The sequence below is a fragment of the Colius striatus genome, chromosome Z (assembly GCF_028858725.1).
Source record: "Colius striatus isolate bColStr4 chromosome Z, bColStr4.1.hap1, whole genome shotgun sequence".
NCBI lineage: Eukaryota > Metazoa > Chordata > Aves > Coliiformes > Coliidae > Colius > Colius striatus.
The window spans coordinates 54106748-54126974 of NC_084790.1; the positions used below are offsets into that span (position 1 = coordinate 54106748).

Genomic DNA, 20227 nt, shown 5'->3' on the forward strand with positions numbered 1-20227 from the left:
CAAAAGAAAAAAAAAAAAAGAACAAACTCACTCTAATGCCCACAACATATTACCTAAAATTTAGATCATAAAAGAAACATTCACACCACTGTTCTTAAAGGAGTGAAATTTTGAACTTATGACACAAACTTAGGAAATATAGCATCTTACCTGCAAGATTTGCTCTCTGACACTGTAAAGTGAACCACATGTTAAGGTCTGGTACCTCTGTATCTTATACTAAAAAAATCACTCTCAAAGCACAAGCAATATGTAGAAATACCCAAATTAATGCACTGAAGTTACCAATGAAATCAGATTACTAATCTGCTTTTTCTGGTTCTGGCAAAACCTAACATTTTAGAAGAAAGCAAATGCCCTCTTATAATGCTATTGACACCCAATTGTGCTCTATAACAACATGGATGAAAATAAAAAGCTCCTTGAAGGTAAGGCAAGTGCTTTACTTCCTATAACAGCAGGGTTCAGAGGTCCAATCCATTTCTCGATTAAGTAGTTACATAGCTTGCATTTATGTATATAGTCATAGACAAGGCAACAGAGTTCCTTATATGTTTATTTCATATTCACATGGTAAATTCAAACAAACCTACTTTTGACCGGTTCATTTACACCAAAACTGTCACTCTCAAGATTACCACTGTGCTCACATTCAGGTGTCCTAACCAATAATCAGAAACCTTAAAAGAAAAAAAAATTAAGTGGAATTCATTCTCAAACAGAGTCATTACAGGTACAGCAATAACACAAATACAAGCAGATGTGGTATTTATATTAATGCAAATATTGGCAGGAATTGAATTTTTTCCTAAAAAACAGTAGCTTGTGTGTGTTCAAATGTGTGCATATATATACACACACATCTATTTGCAGATGCCTAGGCTTCTCTATTTTCAGTTTATTGAACTATCCTGTTTTCAGTTTATTACACTGTGAGTTTCCTGAACATCTTACCTGAATCTAAAACAGAATACACCTAAGAGACAGGGCACAGAGTTCAAAGGATCTAGATTTGAAACTCCACATAAAATCAATAAATCAACTTAAATTTGAAACTTCACACGCTGAACACACAACAAAATTCAAAGAGCTTGCTACTACCAAAAATAAACACTCATAGATTTCACATTACGGAACAACTGATAGAGAAGCATATTTATTAAAACAACCTGGAAGTTTTTACAAGCGGCAAAAGCCTCAATATTTTTGTTGTGTGCTTTATGAATCCTGCTACACTAAAACCGTAACTGCTAGTAACAAGAACAGTGCAGCCCATTTAATGAACTAAAGTAGACATCCAATAGAAGCTTTCTTGACAAACTGACTCAAAAAGAATTATAGTCATATGGAGGTTCCTTGTTATAGTCCTGTAAATTAATATTATCTGGCAAGAACATGAAGGGATAAAAACATGGAACAGCTAGACTATCTTGCTTCTTTATAAAAAATATTTGAATATTATTAAAACGAAATTATTCATTTTATTTGAATATTTTCAACATACATTTCAGCAGTTACTTGATTTTTTTCAGCATCAAGTGCTGTATGACGCAGTGTACTTAAAAAATAGCAGCATTAAGGAAACATACTCTCTTTTCCGCAGTATTTCCTTCTGAAAAAGGGGCCAAAAATGTTAGGAAGAACTATAATTAATTATCAAAAAATGAAAATAATTATTTTTCCCTTCAAGGCAGCATCTAGAAAGCATACAGCAGACACAAAACAAGAATTAAACCTAACTAGAATCACAAGGAAAATGAGTGTTACCTTCTGTGTAAATTGAATCAAGGAAAAAAGTCTTTGAAAAGTATAACCTATGAGTTATTACAGGTCACATATCTATTAGCACGCCTCCTAAAACATATGTACCATAAGACTCACAAAATTCCTAGGCTGACATATGCCATGAACTAAGAATATTTCTGTTCACAGCAGCACCATACTCTCCTGCTTTGTGACTATAAGATGCCAGAGGTCCTATGGTGCAGGCAAATACCACACATAAAAAATTAAGAAAACACAACATACACAGCACAATGGGAGAAAATGAATACATATAGTAAATTAACTTTGGCAAAGTCATCTTCTGTCTTAATAACATCCTTCAAAAATAACAACTTGAAATTCAAAACAAGTTATACCAATATATTGTTAATCTCTCTTTTTAAAAAAATGCTGGTTTTCAAAAAATAATATTTATGGTTTGCCAAGTTTTAAAAGAAAATTTTTCTTTAATAGTTTTTTTTAATAGCTTTTCAAATAGAAGTAACCCCAAAGACAATATAAGAAAACTTCAATTTAGTATTCCCAAGACAATGCAGCTGCACCTGCATCCAATTTCCAAACTGACTACAGTATGTAATTCACCTTTAAGTGGAAAAATCTTTGGATAAAATTAATCAAAGAACAGACTTCTACAATAAAAATCTATCAAGATCTGCTAGTTTAGATTCTCAGATGACAAATCAACATATTCAGCAAACAATACAGCAATGGGAAGGGATGACAGCCTCAACCAGTTGCGTGCTACTAGTCCTACCACATGTTGCATACCCAGGTAAACTCTTCAGCCACGACACCATGGAGTAGTCACTTAGCTTCAACTGACAGCTGAGGTGCACATGGATTCTGTAAAAGGGTAAAACCACTAAAGGGGTAAAGAAGCATCAGCTTTGAGTTGCAACTTCTCAGACCACTCCACGGAGGTCTGCTAGAGCTTTTTACCCATAATCCTAGGTAAAGGGACTGTTTAAATGCCTTAAATTAGTCACTTCAGCAGTTGAATTAATGCTTCCAACAGCAATTAGATGAACTTTCAACCAAAACACATTGTACCCTTTTGACACATACTCAGTGTAAAAATATATTTAATCACTGACTGAAAGCAATCTGAGTTACAAAAACACACCTAAGAAATAACGAAGGAAAAGAAAATGTCTAATAAGGAAGCTCAAATCTTCAGGTCATCTATTTGAATTCAAAGTATTCTGCTTGCCTCCCACCTCTCAGTCCCTAGCTTCTACTATCCATAATTTTAAACCACTTAACACATAGAAAAAATAATAAAGTCAGGTCAATATAAAAATTATAGGAGAAGGAAGGGGGAAAGTGGCTCAATAAAGAAGTTCTCATCTTTTGAGATCTTCAAGCCACAGTTGACCTGATTGGTGTTTGTGACAGTCCTGCCTCAAACACAGAATTGGACTAGGTTACCTCTCGATGTTCCTTCCAAGTAGCTTTTCTGTAACTCTGCAACTCTTCAAAAAAAGACTGCTTTGCACATAATACGTATATTAGTAATAAATACATAGGAATCAGTAACTCAGGACCGTACTGCACGGAAAGAAGATAAATCACACAATGCTTTAGTCCCATCAATTTCTTTACATTTCTCCCTGATCATGTGAGAATGAAATGAGAAAAATACTTTCTATCAAAACAAATGAAGAGTTTCTCAAACTAAACCAAGGCGGCAAAAAACCCCACTATGACCTTGAAATAGCAGAAAAGGCCTCTCAATAATTTCAACTACATAAAAGCTGTTGCTAGATCTACTATCTTGAGGCACTAACAACAGCCTTACTTATCCTGCAACAGGTACAATACTAAATGATTGATTGCAGAATACAAAAACACATTTGTAACAAAGACTAAAGGTTTACTTATTTTTGATATAAAGTTTAATTTCAAATATAGTCAATACTTCTTTGGAAAAAAAAAAAGAGCTTTATTCCTCTTTCTCAGAATTATAAAATAACATTACTGAACAAAAAAAACCAGTTCATATTAAAATATCTACACATCAAAACTATACATATCTTCAAATCAATCTTGCTGAACTGTTCTCAAGCTAGGAAATGTTATTTTAGATTTTTCCCGTGTAACACTACATTCACCCTCTGCCTTGATTTTGCTGTGCCACAGCTAATAAGTATGCTTCCATCCTGCCTTTTCCAAGAGGCTCCACATCTCAACTGTACTTCATTTGAGAGGGGAAGAGACTACCTTACCTTGGATCGAAGCTGTTAACTATCACCTTTTCCCCTCCCACACCACAGTAAAGGATCAATTCTTTTTACACCACATCCAATACTGACAGAGCTAAGTAATTTAGGACATTAGGGAGGCAGCAATTACAGACACCCAAGGCAAGAGTCCATCCACATTCAGTGGACAAATCAAGACTGTGGAACAGTCTTTTTTATTCTCTAACAGAGAATAAAAGGAAAATACCCTATCACTTTAATCCTCAAGCAAACTACAGCAATTCTTATCCTAAATTAAACTATAATTGAGTTATCTGTGGAAATAAAACAAAAGCCTTTATTGATTTGAGGTAGTATTTCTCTCTAATAGCATGCTACCAGCCAATACCTTAGAGCTGGTAGTATCAGGGGAGAAAAGCTCATTTTGCACATTTCCTGACTTTACTTGCTAAAATATTTGGAAACTCAGTTGAAACAAGAACCTTGTCAAGCTGCATACAATCTGCAGTAGAGTGCAATTGTGTAACGTTTTAGCTATCATGCCATTGTTTGAATGAAACAAACTCCACCTTGCAGCAGGAACATGGTAAAATAGAGGTTTTCCACACATAAACGTACATGAGCAAGCCATTACTTGTCTGCCTTAAGAAGTTAAAAATTGACAGACATAAGTAACAGTCATAAAAAAAAGATGCAGACATAAATAACATTAACTTCGATATTGTCCTGTCCATCCAGACAGTGCTTGGTGCTTGAAAGATGATGAGGATGGAAACTTGTATATTGAGTATTAGCATAAGCCTGTAACAGAGGTTACTGAAAGAAACCTGTGAATGTGAAATGTTAATGTGAAACAGACGCTCTTCTGAGAAAAGCAGACTTCAAAATAAGTGAATGTTGTATTCCAATCACTGAAATATTTGTACTATCAAAACAGTGTATTCCAGGCTTTATGTATGACACAGTCTCAAGAGCAAAGACAGCACTTTATATATAAAGAAATCAATTCTAAAACAAATAAATAAGTAGAATAATTCAAAGGTGAACAATTTTTCTAGACTGCTTTATAATTTTAATGTTAAATTAATGGTGATTACAATAGGTGAGGTGGAAGAAATATGACTTCCTTGAATTAAAACTGTTTTGAATTATCACCTACTCTAAACTCATTTTCAAGAGACAGGATTATTTTAGAGTTTGGACTGATAGTAAAGAGCTGTTTTTTATCATTTCAGTCTATATATTTCTAATTGTCATCAAGTAATTTGTTAAACAATTTCACTTCTGAAAGTAAAAAAACAAATCCAGATCCACAGATCTTTCACATACATTCCATTTAAATAACACCACTAGAATACCTATGTTTTAAGAGTCACTGGAAATCAACATTTTACTAGCCAAGAGCTCCTTAGCCAGCTCTGAGAAAATTCTTAGATGTTATTTAAGTTTAGTAGGTCCAGAAGATGTCTGGCTACCACAGGTTTTCTTTTCAAGGCAAAACAAATTCCACAGATGTTATCACTGAACAGATGTGCAGGCAATTAACAAGGCAACATAAAAACTAGGGCCTGGACACTAGTTATGAGCACCTCAAAAATTTACTACGGCAATCAGATGCAATTAAAACAAAAACCATCTCAAGTTGGTCTTGTCATCTGAGGGTGAAGAAGGGAGAATAAAGGATGTTTCAGATCTCTTCTAGTCCTACTTCAGAGGCACAGAAATGGAGACAGATAAAACATTGAACCACAGAAATGTTCTTGACATTCGTAAATTGCCTCAGCAAGGACAACACAATCCATTTATAACTTATTATAACATAAGCCTTTTGGCCTTGAAAACAGGAATATTTTTACAGATCTAGTAAAGCTAACATGATTGAGTCCTCACAGCTTCCCTTGGAAGAACAAAGGTAATCTCAATCTGTGCTTCAAATTATGAAGTGACAACACAGTGCAGTTTCTAATTTTTTTTTTAAATCACCCACACTTCCACACATGGGGAAACAGATGTTTTTGATATGAAACACTAACTCAGTAGTATCTGTCATAATAAAATAAAGTTAAATTAATCTCCTATAACTGCAAGAATTCCTGTTTTCTCATTACTTTCTAGCAGAAAGTCCACTATTCTCAAAATGAAAAAATGGTCCTACATTTTCCTGTTCAAAAATTTCTAAGACACATTTCATGCCTTTCAAAGATTTGGCAGCTACTAAGCATGTCTTATTTTCACTCTACTAATCTATCCTGCTCTCAACAGCTCAACTTTTTAAAAATATAATGTGCAATAATCTGGAAAATGAAGCACTGACGTAGACTTTCGAACCATCTACACTGATGTAGCATATGCTTTTCATACAGTCAAAAGAGCAAAGCAGGTCTGAACAAGTGCATAAAAAATGCTGATTCACAGAACAATGTAAATAAACCAAATAAAACCAGAGTGGTAAATGTTTCTGATGACACTGACACCGCAGCTTAATATATTGAGTATGCTGTTACAGCTTGATAGAATACTTCATTTAACGTTTTCAACATGGTTAACAGACTGTTCCAGATTCAAAGGCTAGATAACACAACTATGAATTTTTTCCAACATTGGAGACAAAGTGATGATTAAACTCACAAGGCCAGTACATGAGACACAGAAGTGCTGACAAGCTGTCACATTCATTTATTCACATTCATAAAATTATAGAATGGTAGGACTGGAAGGGACCTTTAGAGATCATCTAGTCCAACCTCCCTGCACAAGCAGGTCAACCTAGATCAGATCACACAAGAACATGTCCACGCAGGTCTTGAAGACCTCCAAGGAAGGAGACTCCACAGCCTTCCTGGGCACCCTGTGCATGGGCTCCCTCACCCTCATCACAGTAAAATAGTTTTTTTCTTATGTTTAAGTAGAAATTTTTGTGTTCTAGCTTCATCCCATTACCCCTTGTCCTGTTGCTAGATACAAGAGAAAAAAGGGATGTCCCAACCTCTTGACACCCACCATTTGGATATTTGTAAATATTAGTAAGACACCCCCTTAGCCGCCTCTAAACTAAACAGCCCCAGTTCCCGCAGCCATTCCTCATAAGGAAGATGTTCTAGTCCCCTGATCATCTTGGGGGCCCTGCACTGGACTCTCTCCAGAAGTTCCCTGTCCCTCTTGAGCTGAGGAGCCCAGAACTGGACACAGGACCCCAGATGAGGCCTCACCAGGGCAGAGGAGAGGGGGAGCAGAAACTCCCTTGACCTGCTGGCCACACTCTTCTTGATGCATCCCAGGATGCCATTGGCCTTCTTGGCCACAAGGGCACATTGATAGCCAGGACTCCCAGGTCTCTCTCTGCAGAGCTGCTCTCCAGCAATTCGACCCCCAGCCTGTACTGGTGCATGGGGTTGTTCCTTCTCAGGTGCAGGACTTTGCACCTGTCCTTGTTGAATCTCATGAGGTTCCTCTCTGCCCAACTCTCAAGCTTGTTGAGATCCTGCTGAATGGCAGCACAGCCTTCTGGGCAATCAGCCAGTCCTCCCAGTTTGGTGTCATCAGCGAACTCACTGAGGGTACACTCTGTTCCCTCATCCAGGTCGTTGATGAAGATATTGAACAAGACTGGCCCCAGAACCCATCCCTGAGGAACTCCACTGGCCACAGGCCTCCAACTCGATTCTGTGCCATTGATCACCACCCTCTGGGCTCTGTCATTCAGCCATCTCTCCATCCACCTCACTGTCCACTCATTCAAGCCACACTGTCTGAGCTTTCTGATGAGGATGTTTTGGGAGACATTGTCAAAAGCCTTGCTGAAGTCAAAGTAGATGACATCCACTGCTCTCCCCTCATCTAGCCAGCCAGTTATGCACTCATAGAAGGATATCAGGTTGGTCAAACAGGATTTCCCCTTGATGAAGCCATGTTGACTCCCCTTGATAACCATTTTATCCTTCGTATGTTCAGTGATAACATTCAGGATGAAATGTTACATCATGTTTCCAGGGATGGAGGTGAGGCTGACTGGTCTGTAGTTTCCTGTGTCATCCCTCCTGCCCTTTCTGAAGACCGGAGTGACATTGGCCTTTCTCCAGTCCTCAAAAACCTCGTCTGCCCTCCATGATTGTTCAAAAATGATGAAGAGAGGTTCAGCAACTACTTCAGCTAGCTGCCTCAGCACTCTAGGATGCATCCCATCAGGACCCATTGACTTATGAGCCTTAAGCTTGACCAACAAGTCTTTAACCTCTTCCTCTTCCACCCAGGGCAAGTCCTCTGCTGTCCTGGCCATCCTGTTATCCTTGCCGGACTGGGCTTCCCAAGGGCTGGCCTTGGCTGTAAAGACTCAAGCAAAGAAGGCATTCAGTACTTCGGCCTTCTCTGCATCCTTGGTCACCAGGACACGCTCAGTGTTCAGCAGCGGGCCCACATTCCCCCTCACCATTCTTCTTCTGCTGATGTACTTGAAATATGCCTTATTGCTGTCCTTAACATCCCTGGCTAAATTGAATTCTACAAGGGCTCTAGCCTTCCTAGTTGCACCCCTGCATGCCCTGGCAATGTTCCTATACTCTTCCCAAGAAGCCAGCCCCTGTTTCCACCTCTCATAGATGGCTGCTTTCTGCCTGAGTTGTCCCAGCACATCCTTGCTCATCCATAGAGGCCTCCTACCTCCTTTTCCTCCTTTCTTGAGCATTGGGACACACCGATCCTAGGCTTGAAGGAAGTGGTGCTTGAAGATTGACCAGCTAATTTGGCACTTCTGCCTTCTAGGATCTTATCTCATGAGATCCATCCAAGCAGGTGTTTGAAGAGTCCAAAGTCAGCTCGCCTGAAATCCAGGGTCATGGTCCTGCTTTGCATCCTGCCTCTTCCACACAGGATCTTGAACTCTACCATCTCATGGTCGCTGCAGCTGAGGTTGCCTCCAAACCTTCACATCCCCAACCAGGCCCTCCTTATTTGTCAGTACCAGGTCCAGCAGCACACCCCTCCTTGTTGGTTCCTCAATCACCTGTGACAGGAAGTTGTCGTCAACAATCTGTAGGAACCTCCTCCACTGTGTGCGCTTGGCTGTGTGGCTTTGCCAGCAAATATCAGGTTGAAGTCCCCCATGAGGACCAAGGTTTATGATTGTGAGGCAGCTCTTAGTTGCTCATAGGCCTCATCTACTTCCTCGTCCTGATCAGGTGGCCTGTAGCAAACTCCTACAACAATATCACCTGCTTTGCCCTGCCCACTAATTTTTACCCATAAGCACTCTACCCGCTCCTCATCCCCACCCAGGCACAGTTCAGTACACATTAATTGCTCCCTCACATAGAGAGCAACTGCACCTCCTCGCCTTGTCAGCCTGTCCTTCCTGAACAATACATAGCCCTCCATGGCTGTGCAATGCTTCAAGCAATGCTTGATTTTGTTCACAAAATGGTACTACAATGAAATAAAACACAACGTGAAACAGACTTTAAGCAGGTGGACTGCTATGAATCTTTCAGAGCACAAGTACAGGGTACAGAATTTACATTAAAGCTCTTCTAAAGATATTTGCTATATTGGTGTGTTCTGCACCAGTTGAAATAAGAGAAGTTCCACTTACACATCCACTTCTGTTTCAGGTACATCACAGTTATTTCAAGCAGTCTCTGGTCTCTCATTTTCTTAATCCTATAGATGTTTTTAATCTCATCCAATCCTTGTTTCAAGCACGCATGCAAATAATTCTCATCCTTTTGTACAGTGCTTTGCACTGCAGTCTTTGTTGGACAACACAGCTGTCTCAGTATAGATTCAACAAGTCAATCGCCACTGTCACAGTCTAATTCAAACACTTACAGCCTAATTTATCTAACTTCAGTAATAACACTTAAAGTGTACGCATAGTAAGCAAGTTGTTTACAAAACCACTCTCTCTGGTTCTTTCAATAATTGACACAGAACATTGCTGCATTAATAATGATCACCTTGTTTCAAACGTACAGTTTCAATACAGTAGTTACATCATCCTTTTCATATCTTGTAAGGAAATCTCATAACCATGGCAACACTCACAACATGGCTGTGCTCTCTTTAAAGTTTTGCTCACAACAGCTATGGGAAGTTCTCAGCTAAAACTTGTACAACTAGTTTATATTCATGAACAGTATCTTTTGGACACCACTACTATAGCAAGTCAGGAATGTGAAAACCATCTCAATAGAAACGTGAACTGTCACTTAAAGTTACATTTAGCTGCCTGAGAGAACCAACAGTAGGGTGAAAAAATACCTTGTTAAAAAGTAAGGAAAGGTACACACTCTTACATTCCTGATACTGTCTTCTACCTCCTGTACTTTCAAATAGCATTGTAAATAGTGACTATGACTATAATCAGATTAAAATCAATGTTTTTGTGAATTCAGAACAAATTTTACCATATCTCTCTAGTCCACATTAGAAGGGTATCCTTAAACAGAATATAAAACTTTTAAGAGCTTTGAGAAATACTACTTAGCCTTAAACATTGTAAAACATTACAAAACAACACAGCATTAGCATGAACTCAAATCAGTCCCATCCACGTCAATCCAAATGGATGGGCTGATGGACACCGAACTAGCACAGAAAGCAAAGTTCTTACTTCTAACACATTTTAGGAAATTTTTTTCCAGTGAGGTCAAAATTTGCAATGAAGAAGTACTCAGAATAAGAGAAAAAATTCTTGAATTCTTAAGGACAACTGACTAACAAATGAAACAGGACCCTTCATATCACGTTTAGGACAGTGCCTGTCACCTGCAGGTGAAAAGGAATGTTTTACACCCTCCACCTGAATAGAAATGATCATGCCATCTGAGTGTGTAAGAGATATGGGAAAAGAAAAAATGAAGAAGAAGAATTTCCATTGTTTCTCCTTGAATAGAACACGGGTAATATCTCTGTACACAGCCAGTGCTGCAAAACTGTGCAAACACCAATAATGCGTGACAACAACTTTGTTACTCTTTCCTGGATTTCCACCTGCACCCTCACATCTTCCTGTCTGAAACAGACATGAGGGAGTAACACTGTAACTGCAGTATTCCCTTATCATGAAAATGTCTAATTTAAACTTAAGTTCAGATGATCAATGGCATCCAGTACTTGTAGGGAGTTACAGATACATATAATTACAAAATTCTACACTAATTATTCTGTATATTACTTCTCCTCTGATAATGTTAAAAGTCCTCATGCATCAACACAGAATTAGAAAAAGAGGCGTACAGGGCATTCTTCTTCTGAATTTACTACTCAGTCATAAAATCACAAATTAATACTGAAAGAACAATTGCTTTAACTGTCACATTTTTAGTGGTAGGTACACCATCTTGTTTTATAATATGCTTCTGAAACATGCTTGGGTCCTAAAATACATTCTAATAAAGCTCAGTATAAGATACAAAGGATGATAAATAGGTAAGTAGTTTCCATTATAATCCTGTATCAATCAGCATTAGATGAGCCTTGGTACTAAGATATTAAATAACCCAAATTCTTTTTTAGCACTTCAGAGAACAAACCAAACTTAGTGAAAGAAACAGACATCGGGTAATAGCTACACAGGTTAGTAAAATAAGGAACTGGCTTAATGAAAAGCCAGGGATTTCTGCGTTCACTTTAGCATCCATTCACCATTTGTAAGGAACAAACAGGAAACTGTCTGAAGTGTTCTCTTGATTCCAGTTTTATTAATGAGCTTAATTTCCACTGTTCCAATTAAAAGACAAGAATTTTGAATCAGGCTGAACAGGCTGATGAGACTGTTTTATATGCTTGCATTACTGAATGGGAAACTTTGCACTAAAATTAACATTTGAAAACTCTAATGCAATAAGGCTGTCTCATTTCACAAAATAAAATGTAGATTAATTAGCTAAGAAAACAATTAAAAATAAAATCAGTATCCTAATAACTTTTACTGCAGGTAAAAATGTTAACTTACCAGACTTGTGCTTCTTGTGCTTTGCTTTCTTTTTAATGATGAACAACTTATTTTGGATCTCAGATTTGTAAGATTTGAATGGATAAAGATGAATCTCACGCTTTCTTTGCAAGTCATCAAGTTTTCTCTGTAGATTTTCATTTAGAATATCCTTTAACTTCTTTTTTTTCTTTTTCTTCTTTTTTGCCCGCAACTTATTTAGCTTCTTACTATTTTGCAGGGAGTTTTCTAGCATTGTTTCCTTAGCAGATTCATGATAATTTCTATCTTGGTTGTCGATGTGAGTGCCATTGACATGCATTTGGCAAGCTTTCAGTGTGTTCTCCTTGAACGGACTGATATCAGCTTTTATTCTGGCCACTTCAGCACAACCCTGTCCGTTCTCCACAGCCCTTATTTCTCCTGAACCAGGCTGACCGCCTTTACCAACAATCTCTCCTCCAAAGTTCTCTTTATAGCAATCAGTTTTATTGATGTCACAGACTCCTGAAGTCTTGATTTCACAGTTAATCTCCTCCGTAGTGACTAAAAAGCTACCTAAATGTGGATTTTTTTCTGCACAGATAACAATGGGGTCCATACTTTCCTCTACTTCTGTCTTGGAACGATGTAGCAGCTCTTCTCTACCGTCAGAACTGGCTTCCCCGTTGTTTTTGCTTACACATTCATGTTTTACTTTCTCCGACTTAGTGCGTGACACTTTTCTAACTTTGATGGGAGCGGATGGGAACTCAGGAGCCTGAAAAGGTTTTTGTTTGTAAATCCGAACATCTGCACCACAGAACTGGGGGAAATGAACGTATGCATTCTCCAAATAGTCATAACCAAGAATGACTTCTCTGCACTCGTGGATAGGTTGACCTAGCACTGCATCCTGAACATCCTTTTGTGTTTCATACACAAAATCACAGAGACCTTTTAGCAGCCACACTTTTTGATAGAATGGTAGCTCATGGAATGGTTTTTCCTCCAAGGGATTCACTTCTCCAAGCACTTTGAAAAACTGAGGGGACAATCCAAGTTTTTCTGCAGAGCTGTTAGGATTGTCAGTCTGGCCTACAACAGTATACCAGTGTTGCACCTTCTGTCTGAGAGCTGCTTCCCAAGTTCCGTAAGAAAGTGTAGGCCTGCGATGCAATGTAGATCTGCGATGAGGAGGACTTAACAAAGAAGTCATTATTTTAGACAGAAAAGCATTACACTGAGGCATCAGAAGACAACGTTCCAATTCGTAGAATACTATTTCAGGTAAATTTAAAATCTGCTGTGCTAAACAAAGAAAATGACCAATAGCTGGAATCTCCCACATTGTCTCCATCCTTGTAGGTGCTGCTTGTGCTAAAAGTGACTTTTCCCATTCTTCTACTTCTTTCTGACTAGTCTCTTCTGCTTCTTTTCTTTCTTGCTCTCTCAGCCTATTAAAAGAAAGTTTATGCAAATTCAGATATTAGGTGAACTAAAAGAAACCCTGGAGAAGAAACACAGAACAAGAGAATGACAAATATACTTATCTTAAAGTAATAAACAATACCTTACACAAATTCTAATTAAGTTCACCTTACTTTGGATTACACAATACACCAGTGCACCATAAATGGGAAATTACAGTAATTTATTTCTATTAGCACTAAAGGGGAAAAATTAAGGAAACCACTGCCAGTAGTTCAGGTGGTTTAGATTTTTTTAAAAAATGTATTCCCTTCCCTAGTCCCTCTTTGGCAGGATTAAGTACTTCCAACAAACTATCTGTGTAAAAAATTCTGAAAACAAATTCCAGGTAAGTTTTAATTTCAAACGGTTGCCCTGTGGGTCATGTCCTCTTCCTTGAGACTCCCACCCTCAGTACACAAGTATACATGCCTAACTTTGAAGTGCTTCATTCACATACAAAAGCCATTCTTCCTCCCACTCATAGGCATGTCACTAGTTGGATTGCAATGGTGGACAAAAGGAAACAAATACCAGGAAGCATGAAGAATGTGATGGAAAATAACACCAGAAATAAAATGTCATTATATTAATAAATGGTTTGCCCTCACCTGACAAACTGTGTTCAGTTCTGGTCCCCCTATCTAAAAAAAGGATAGAGCAGAAATAGTGGGTATTCAGAGAAAGAGGTTATCAGAAATCAGAGGCCTGTAAAAACTTCTGAAAAATCTGGGACTCTGCACAAAAATCTAGCAAGAGGAAACAAGATAGCAATATACAAAATGAGTATGATAGACTGGGAACTTCTATTTACTTTTATTTGTAAATTTATCACAAATTTAAAGGCAACAATTTTAAAAGGAAGAAGTGCTTCCACTTCAGACAATCAATCATGTGTAGCTTATCCTCTAACTTACTAGAACGCAGGGTATATTAGTTTCTTTCCAAAGTGAAAAATAGAACACCTGCGTGAATCACAAGAATATCAAGGGTTACCAGTAATATTAGGGATTTTTCTTTAATGTTGCAATGGTAAACTCACATTTTTGCCTCAAGGCATGAGCAGACTGCAAAAGACAGGATTAGGACACAGCTCTACTTGCACGTAGAGTACAGTTGTATATTTTTCTAGAGCTCATCAAAAGCTTTTCATATTGTTTCCTCTGAAGCTTCTATAACTGACCACTGTTAGAAACAACCACCTGTATATATCACTCCTGTGATCCGTTGCTGCAATTTACATGTCCTTATTTCCAGATTGATAACCTCCAGTTATATTTTTTCACATAAATGTAGCAAAAAAATGCCATGTATCCATTCAGGGCATCAATGCTTTCCTAATTCAATCAAAGAGCAATGGTATATTAAAGTCTTTCTTTTGAGAACGTGAAGTTAACGTGAAGTGGCTTCTAGCATGAAGAATGTGTTTTTGAAGCACTAAACATTGACTGGATATCTTGATAATGCAAAAAATGTGACAAACGTAGCTTAACCCACATTCGAGTACCAATGCAGGAGAAACACGACATGACTACAAACTTAAAATTTCCATCCTCTTTGTATGCAAAACGACATATAGTACAGTAAGATTTCACTGAATGCTCTATCTTAGATAATTAAATTACATTTCAAGTGACTTGTTACCATAATACGAACATAACATTTAATACCACACACATGTATCCTTATTATTTATGTATCTATCAAATGCAGAAAGACAGATTCATATAAAATATAAAATTAAAATGTAAAAATAAACATATCAGTAAATTTTCAACTTCACTTTCTCAATGCAGCATTGATTTAACTATATAATGTACGGCACCTAAAGACAAAATGCCACTTCGCGGCACTGATTTAAACATGAGATAAAATCCCATTTGCCATTCTGGTTGAATAAACCAATAAATTCAACAATATTACTTGCATAAATGAAGCAGGCATTTTGTAAATTCTGGATTTTGTTGTATTTCTACGCATTAATGCTGCATCGATATAATAAATATTTAAAATAACAAAAAAAGAAATAAACTACAAGTGGGGCAGAGGGAGAAATGATACTAGAGTTAAAAACTGCTCTTGAAAATACATTTCAAAACACTCCTGAATTCCACTCCCTTCTCCCTCCCAACTGTAAAACATACTTCCATGTAACCTGCTGCCTCCAAAAGGTGCAAACCCTATTAAAATAGTAAGGAAACAAGCTTAATTATGAATGGAGAGCGAGACACATCTGTAGAAACAATGAGTTCAGTATCATTTAACAAAAACACAGGCTGTAGATGACCTAAAGATTTCCCTTTGCAAGTAGTTTCAACTTAGCATCAATTAATAATTTAAATTAAGGTAGAAGTCTCATAATAAATACAATATCCCAGATTCACCTCAGTCTTGTGCTTCATAAAATGACAATCATGATACTATTTTAAAGAGCTTTTTAAAAGGAAAAGCATACTTTGTTTCACTTGTAAAAACATTGTATGTTTTTTAAAGCTATCATTTTATCATAGTATCTGTAGTGATTCTGTTCTCAGTAGATATTCAATAGAAAATGTATATAATTGCACACTTCCATATCTTCATTATTGAGGTCTTTCTACCAGCTGCCCATCTTCTGGAAGGCACAGGTTTTTCCTAGAATGGTTTTTTTGAGAGGGAGGAGGGAGATGAAGAGAGAAGAAGGAGTAAGGGTCAAGGAGGAAGGAGAAACATTTGACATTTAGCAAAAAAAAAAAAACCTTACACTGATAAATTCTCTGGACAAACACACTTGGCTTTCATGCTGACAGCAACTGTAATGCAGAACCATAGAACATGTCTGCAGCTGTCGTTCTGCAGATCTTGAGTAGACAAAACCATGCCACCTGATCTTAAAACTCAGCAGACATGGTCCCCACATAGAGATACCACCTAAACCACTCCAGCCATAACTTCTCACTTTTATTATCATCTTCTCCCTCACGACAGCATACATCGCACCAGGTAATTCCTTCTCCCTGGTAATAAGAGATCTCACCTGGAGTGGAGAGGAGGTAAAGACTAAATTGCACTTTTTGCCTTCAATTACCATTTTTAACCCACTTAAGTGCTGAGTAATTTTTCACAGGTAAAATGTAAAGCACTTTAAGTCTGATGACAAGGTAGAGAGAATTGTTTAAATTCTACAGTAACTTGTTGCTATAAACTTTCTTTTAAAAAATAAACTAGAAAGCTACATACAAAACAGCAATATTACATGTTATCCTAAATTAAATCAAAATTTAATAATCAGAAGAAATTAGATTTGGAGATGCCCATATGCCATTAATTCTGTATGACACAAGCCACTACAGATATTATGATATAGTCTATATTCTTCCTTAGGACCCAGTTTATTCTAGATAAAAGGCAAAATTGACTCTATAAGCACACCTCATTCCACAATTTGTTAATTTAAATTACTAATTTGCAACTGGAATGGAATTCTTTAAATGTTTTAATGAACATATATGACACTTATCCCAGGATTACGTTTTCTGAGATAGTAAAGACGCAGAGCTGCCTTGCATCATTTTCAACAAACCAAAGTTGTACAGACACTTAACTCCCATTGAAATCAGATAGTTAATTACCTGCTGTTCAGTCGTGGTTTTTAAAAACTTGAGTAGGAATGTGATTCTATGTTCTGGTATCTAAATACCTCTAAATAGGGAAGCGTTTCCATTTCTATAATAATCCCACAATTACTTATTGTTAACTAATGTCTAAGCAGGTATATTAATATGTTACTTAATTAACATCTAATAAAGCAGCTGAGTGGAACCTCACAGAAATGCAAATAATAATCCAGAGATACTCAGTATTCTGATAATTAGCACAACTTAAAACCAGGAATGCTTCTAAACAAGACGGACAAAAGTAAATCCCAGTTGTTACATATACACTTTGGTGGACGAGCAGTGCTTTTGCTGCTGTACAGAAACTATTTGCTGCAAAATAGTGAAATAATCTTTGCAAAGATGTCTTCTCAGTTTTTACATTTTGAATACACAATGATGAACATATCACTTGGGGGAAGTTATAAAACAATAAAGAAAGAAAAAATGAAACAGATCGTAAAACAAACGGATAAATTACAAGAAAGAAAGAAACTCTCTACAAAGGATATCTATAAAATAAAAATCACAGAAGTATCTGGAGTAAGATTTTCATGGAGTTAACTACAGAAAAGAAGGTAATAATGATGCTCAGAATATTCTTACAAAATATGCAGCTGAAGTTAAAAGTTTGTAAAATTATTTTCAATGATTTGGGGGAAAAAATAAAAACTATTTTAACCATGTAATTTATTGCAGTTCTTTCTGGTCATTGTAAGACGCCTGTGCCTTACAAGTGTATCTAAAGAGAAGGGTTACACATTAACTTGGACTTCAACAGGCAATTTCTTTAGGTACAAGGCTAAGTTTTATAGAAAGGCACTTGCATTTGCAACCTTACTTCCTGGGGCTGAATGTATGTAACTGCTAGTGAGGTGGCTAAACAGTCTAAAAGATTACTAGCTAGAAGGTACATGTATGCTGAGCAGTTACCCAGACAGCCAAAAGGGAGCTCTTTTTCATGTTCCTGGTAACTCATTTACAAGTTGGGTGAAGAGCAGGTGCTGACCATCCAAATAGATTTGCCAGCACACAAGCAAGTTACGCTATCACACTACGTATATGGGAAAAAAAAAACAGAGGAACAAGAACAGGAAGAAGGCAAAGTTCAGTACAGCAGAATCAAAATCCTAAGTAGCTTACCCACTTTGAGTTCATAACCACAGTCATTCACAATTTTAGCCTATATATACACAAGTGATATATCTCTTTCCCCTATATAGAAGACAGCCTATATTGATAGGTACTACATGTGTATACATAAGCATACATGTATGCTTATATATGCTCATATATGTAGACATAAGCATATGTGTATATATGCTGCACATGTGATAGCTCATATTATAGCAACAGATTGGGACAACCATTGTTATACAACTATGACCAAAGGATAACAGAAACAATCAATAAAATAATCTGTATCCACTAAAGTAGCACTTTATTTCTAAGAATACAACGTATACCATAAATTCTACTGGGATACATTAAAATAAATAGGAATTCTGCAATAACATTTTGTGGCCTGAAAAAGATGTGGCTAACGGTTCAGAATCATACATTTTTACTTGACTTTTCTTTGCAGATTTAATATAAATTTTAAACAGGTATAAATGCAATTTCAGTTCAGTAAACTTCGTTTTTATTACAAAAATATGGAGTGAAAGCCAGATTCCATAATAAAAATGCACATCTGCTAATGGATCAAGAATGTACCTCTAAAGAATATTGCAGTGGCATTTGCAAAAAGATGGCACTGTGCACTCCATTAAACTACCCAAGTCTGGAATCTTACACATATTTTTGAAAGTATCTGTTCCCTGCCAACCTTAGTGTGTCACATTTAAAAAAACAAAAGGGCTGAGTAACAGTTTTGTCTTCTTAACAGATAACAAGATATTTAACATAATCTATATTTTAGCAATAATCCAAAGAAAATTTAGGAAGTTTTAAGACATTGTTTAACAAAAAACATATCCTATCTTAGATGTTGCAAGTAAATGCATTTATACATAAAATGTATAGATGCTGTATCATATAATCTTCACTGGTAATGTATTACTAATTTTATATGCCTCCCAATTCCCAAGCATTTTTCATAAGATACCTCTACAGTGTCCTTTTGGAACACTTGCATTTTGGTGGGTTGGGAAACAACAGGTATGGAGTTACTTTGAAAACATGATAAATTCATTACGAAGTAAGAAAAGTTTGTCAGAAGTCTGAAGCATGATTATATGAGGAGATCAACAGAGCCAGAAAAAACACTGAACCAGCTACCTATTGACATATTTTTATTCCTTCCTAATAAGTGATATAGTTCAAAATTTTTAGTACATAAAAGCCAGTCGTGGTCTTTTTCTGCTATTGTAGAACACTGTGTAGAATCACTCACCATGGAGTATCCTTTGCACAGGATCTGGAGCTTTTGAGTATATGCAGATTCATGGATTTAACCAATTACTAGTTTTGTAGCACTATGGCTAAACTAGGTGTATGAAAATAATTTTTAAATTCTGTCAGGTAGTACGTTCTACTGACACCGGATGAATTAAAATCCAATCAAGATGTCCTCTTTCACAACTGTGACATTAAGTTCACAGATCTACAATATAGAGTTGTTGGACTAGGTGATATCTAGAAGGCCCTTCCAAACCCTGCCATTCTGTGGTTTTCTGACTCTTAAATTGAACACAAATCAGACAATTTTACCAGAAAAAAAACCAATAACCCTAGCAATCTTCATTTTTTTTTTGGCAAAGCACAAGATGGATTAGAGGAATAAATATTCACTCATTTCTAGAGAAAAAGCATTGGATAACACTCAAGTCAGCCAAAGCTGTATGGCTGCAAATTTGTTGAAGATTACCTGCAAAACGAGAGTGAACTGGTTATATATGGGAAAAATCTCCCTAACTGTAAACTTTAAAAAAACCTGTAAGTATTTCGCTTCCTAAAGCTAACACTGTTTTATCACCATGCTCCATGTTCAGACACAGTCTCTCAAGTTACTGTTGAAGTATATAAGCTTGTAAGACTCATTTTCCTCAAAGCTAAACATGTCAAAATCAACATTAAACACTGCCCAGAATTATGTATCTCTTACATTTATGAAAACAACAAAATCCCACAGAGTTAATTCCACACATTGTAGGTGTCACCTAACTGATGAGCTGAAATGCCACAGCAGGGAGATGACAGCACTTGGAAGAGGTAACTTGCTTCTGGCT

The 20227-nt window shown here is 36.9% G+C and overlaps 1 protein-coding gene across 3 annotated transcripts in view; it reads right to left on the reverse strand.

Moving 5' to 3' along the window:
* BRD10 (bromodomain containing 10) overlaps positions 1 to 20227 on the reverse strand; it is a 59980-nt gene that overhangs the window by 35819 nt on the left and 3934 nt on the right. For all 3 annotated transcript variants that reach the window (XM_062017637.1, XM_062017636.1, XM_062017635.1), the window contains exon 3: positions 11935 to 13349. In XM_062017637.1, coding sequence (XP_061873621.1) covers positions 11935 to 13349 — 1415 coding nt within the window. The remainder of the gene's footprint in view (positions 1 to 11934; positions 13350 to 20227) is intronic.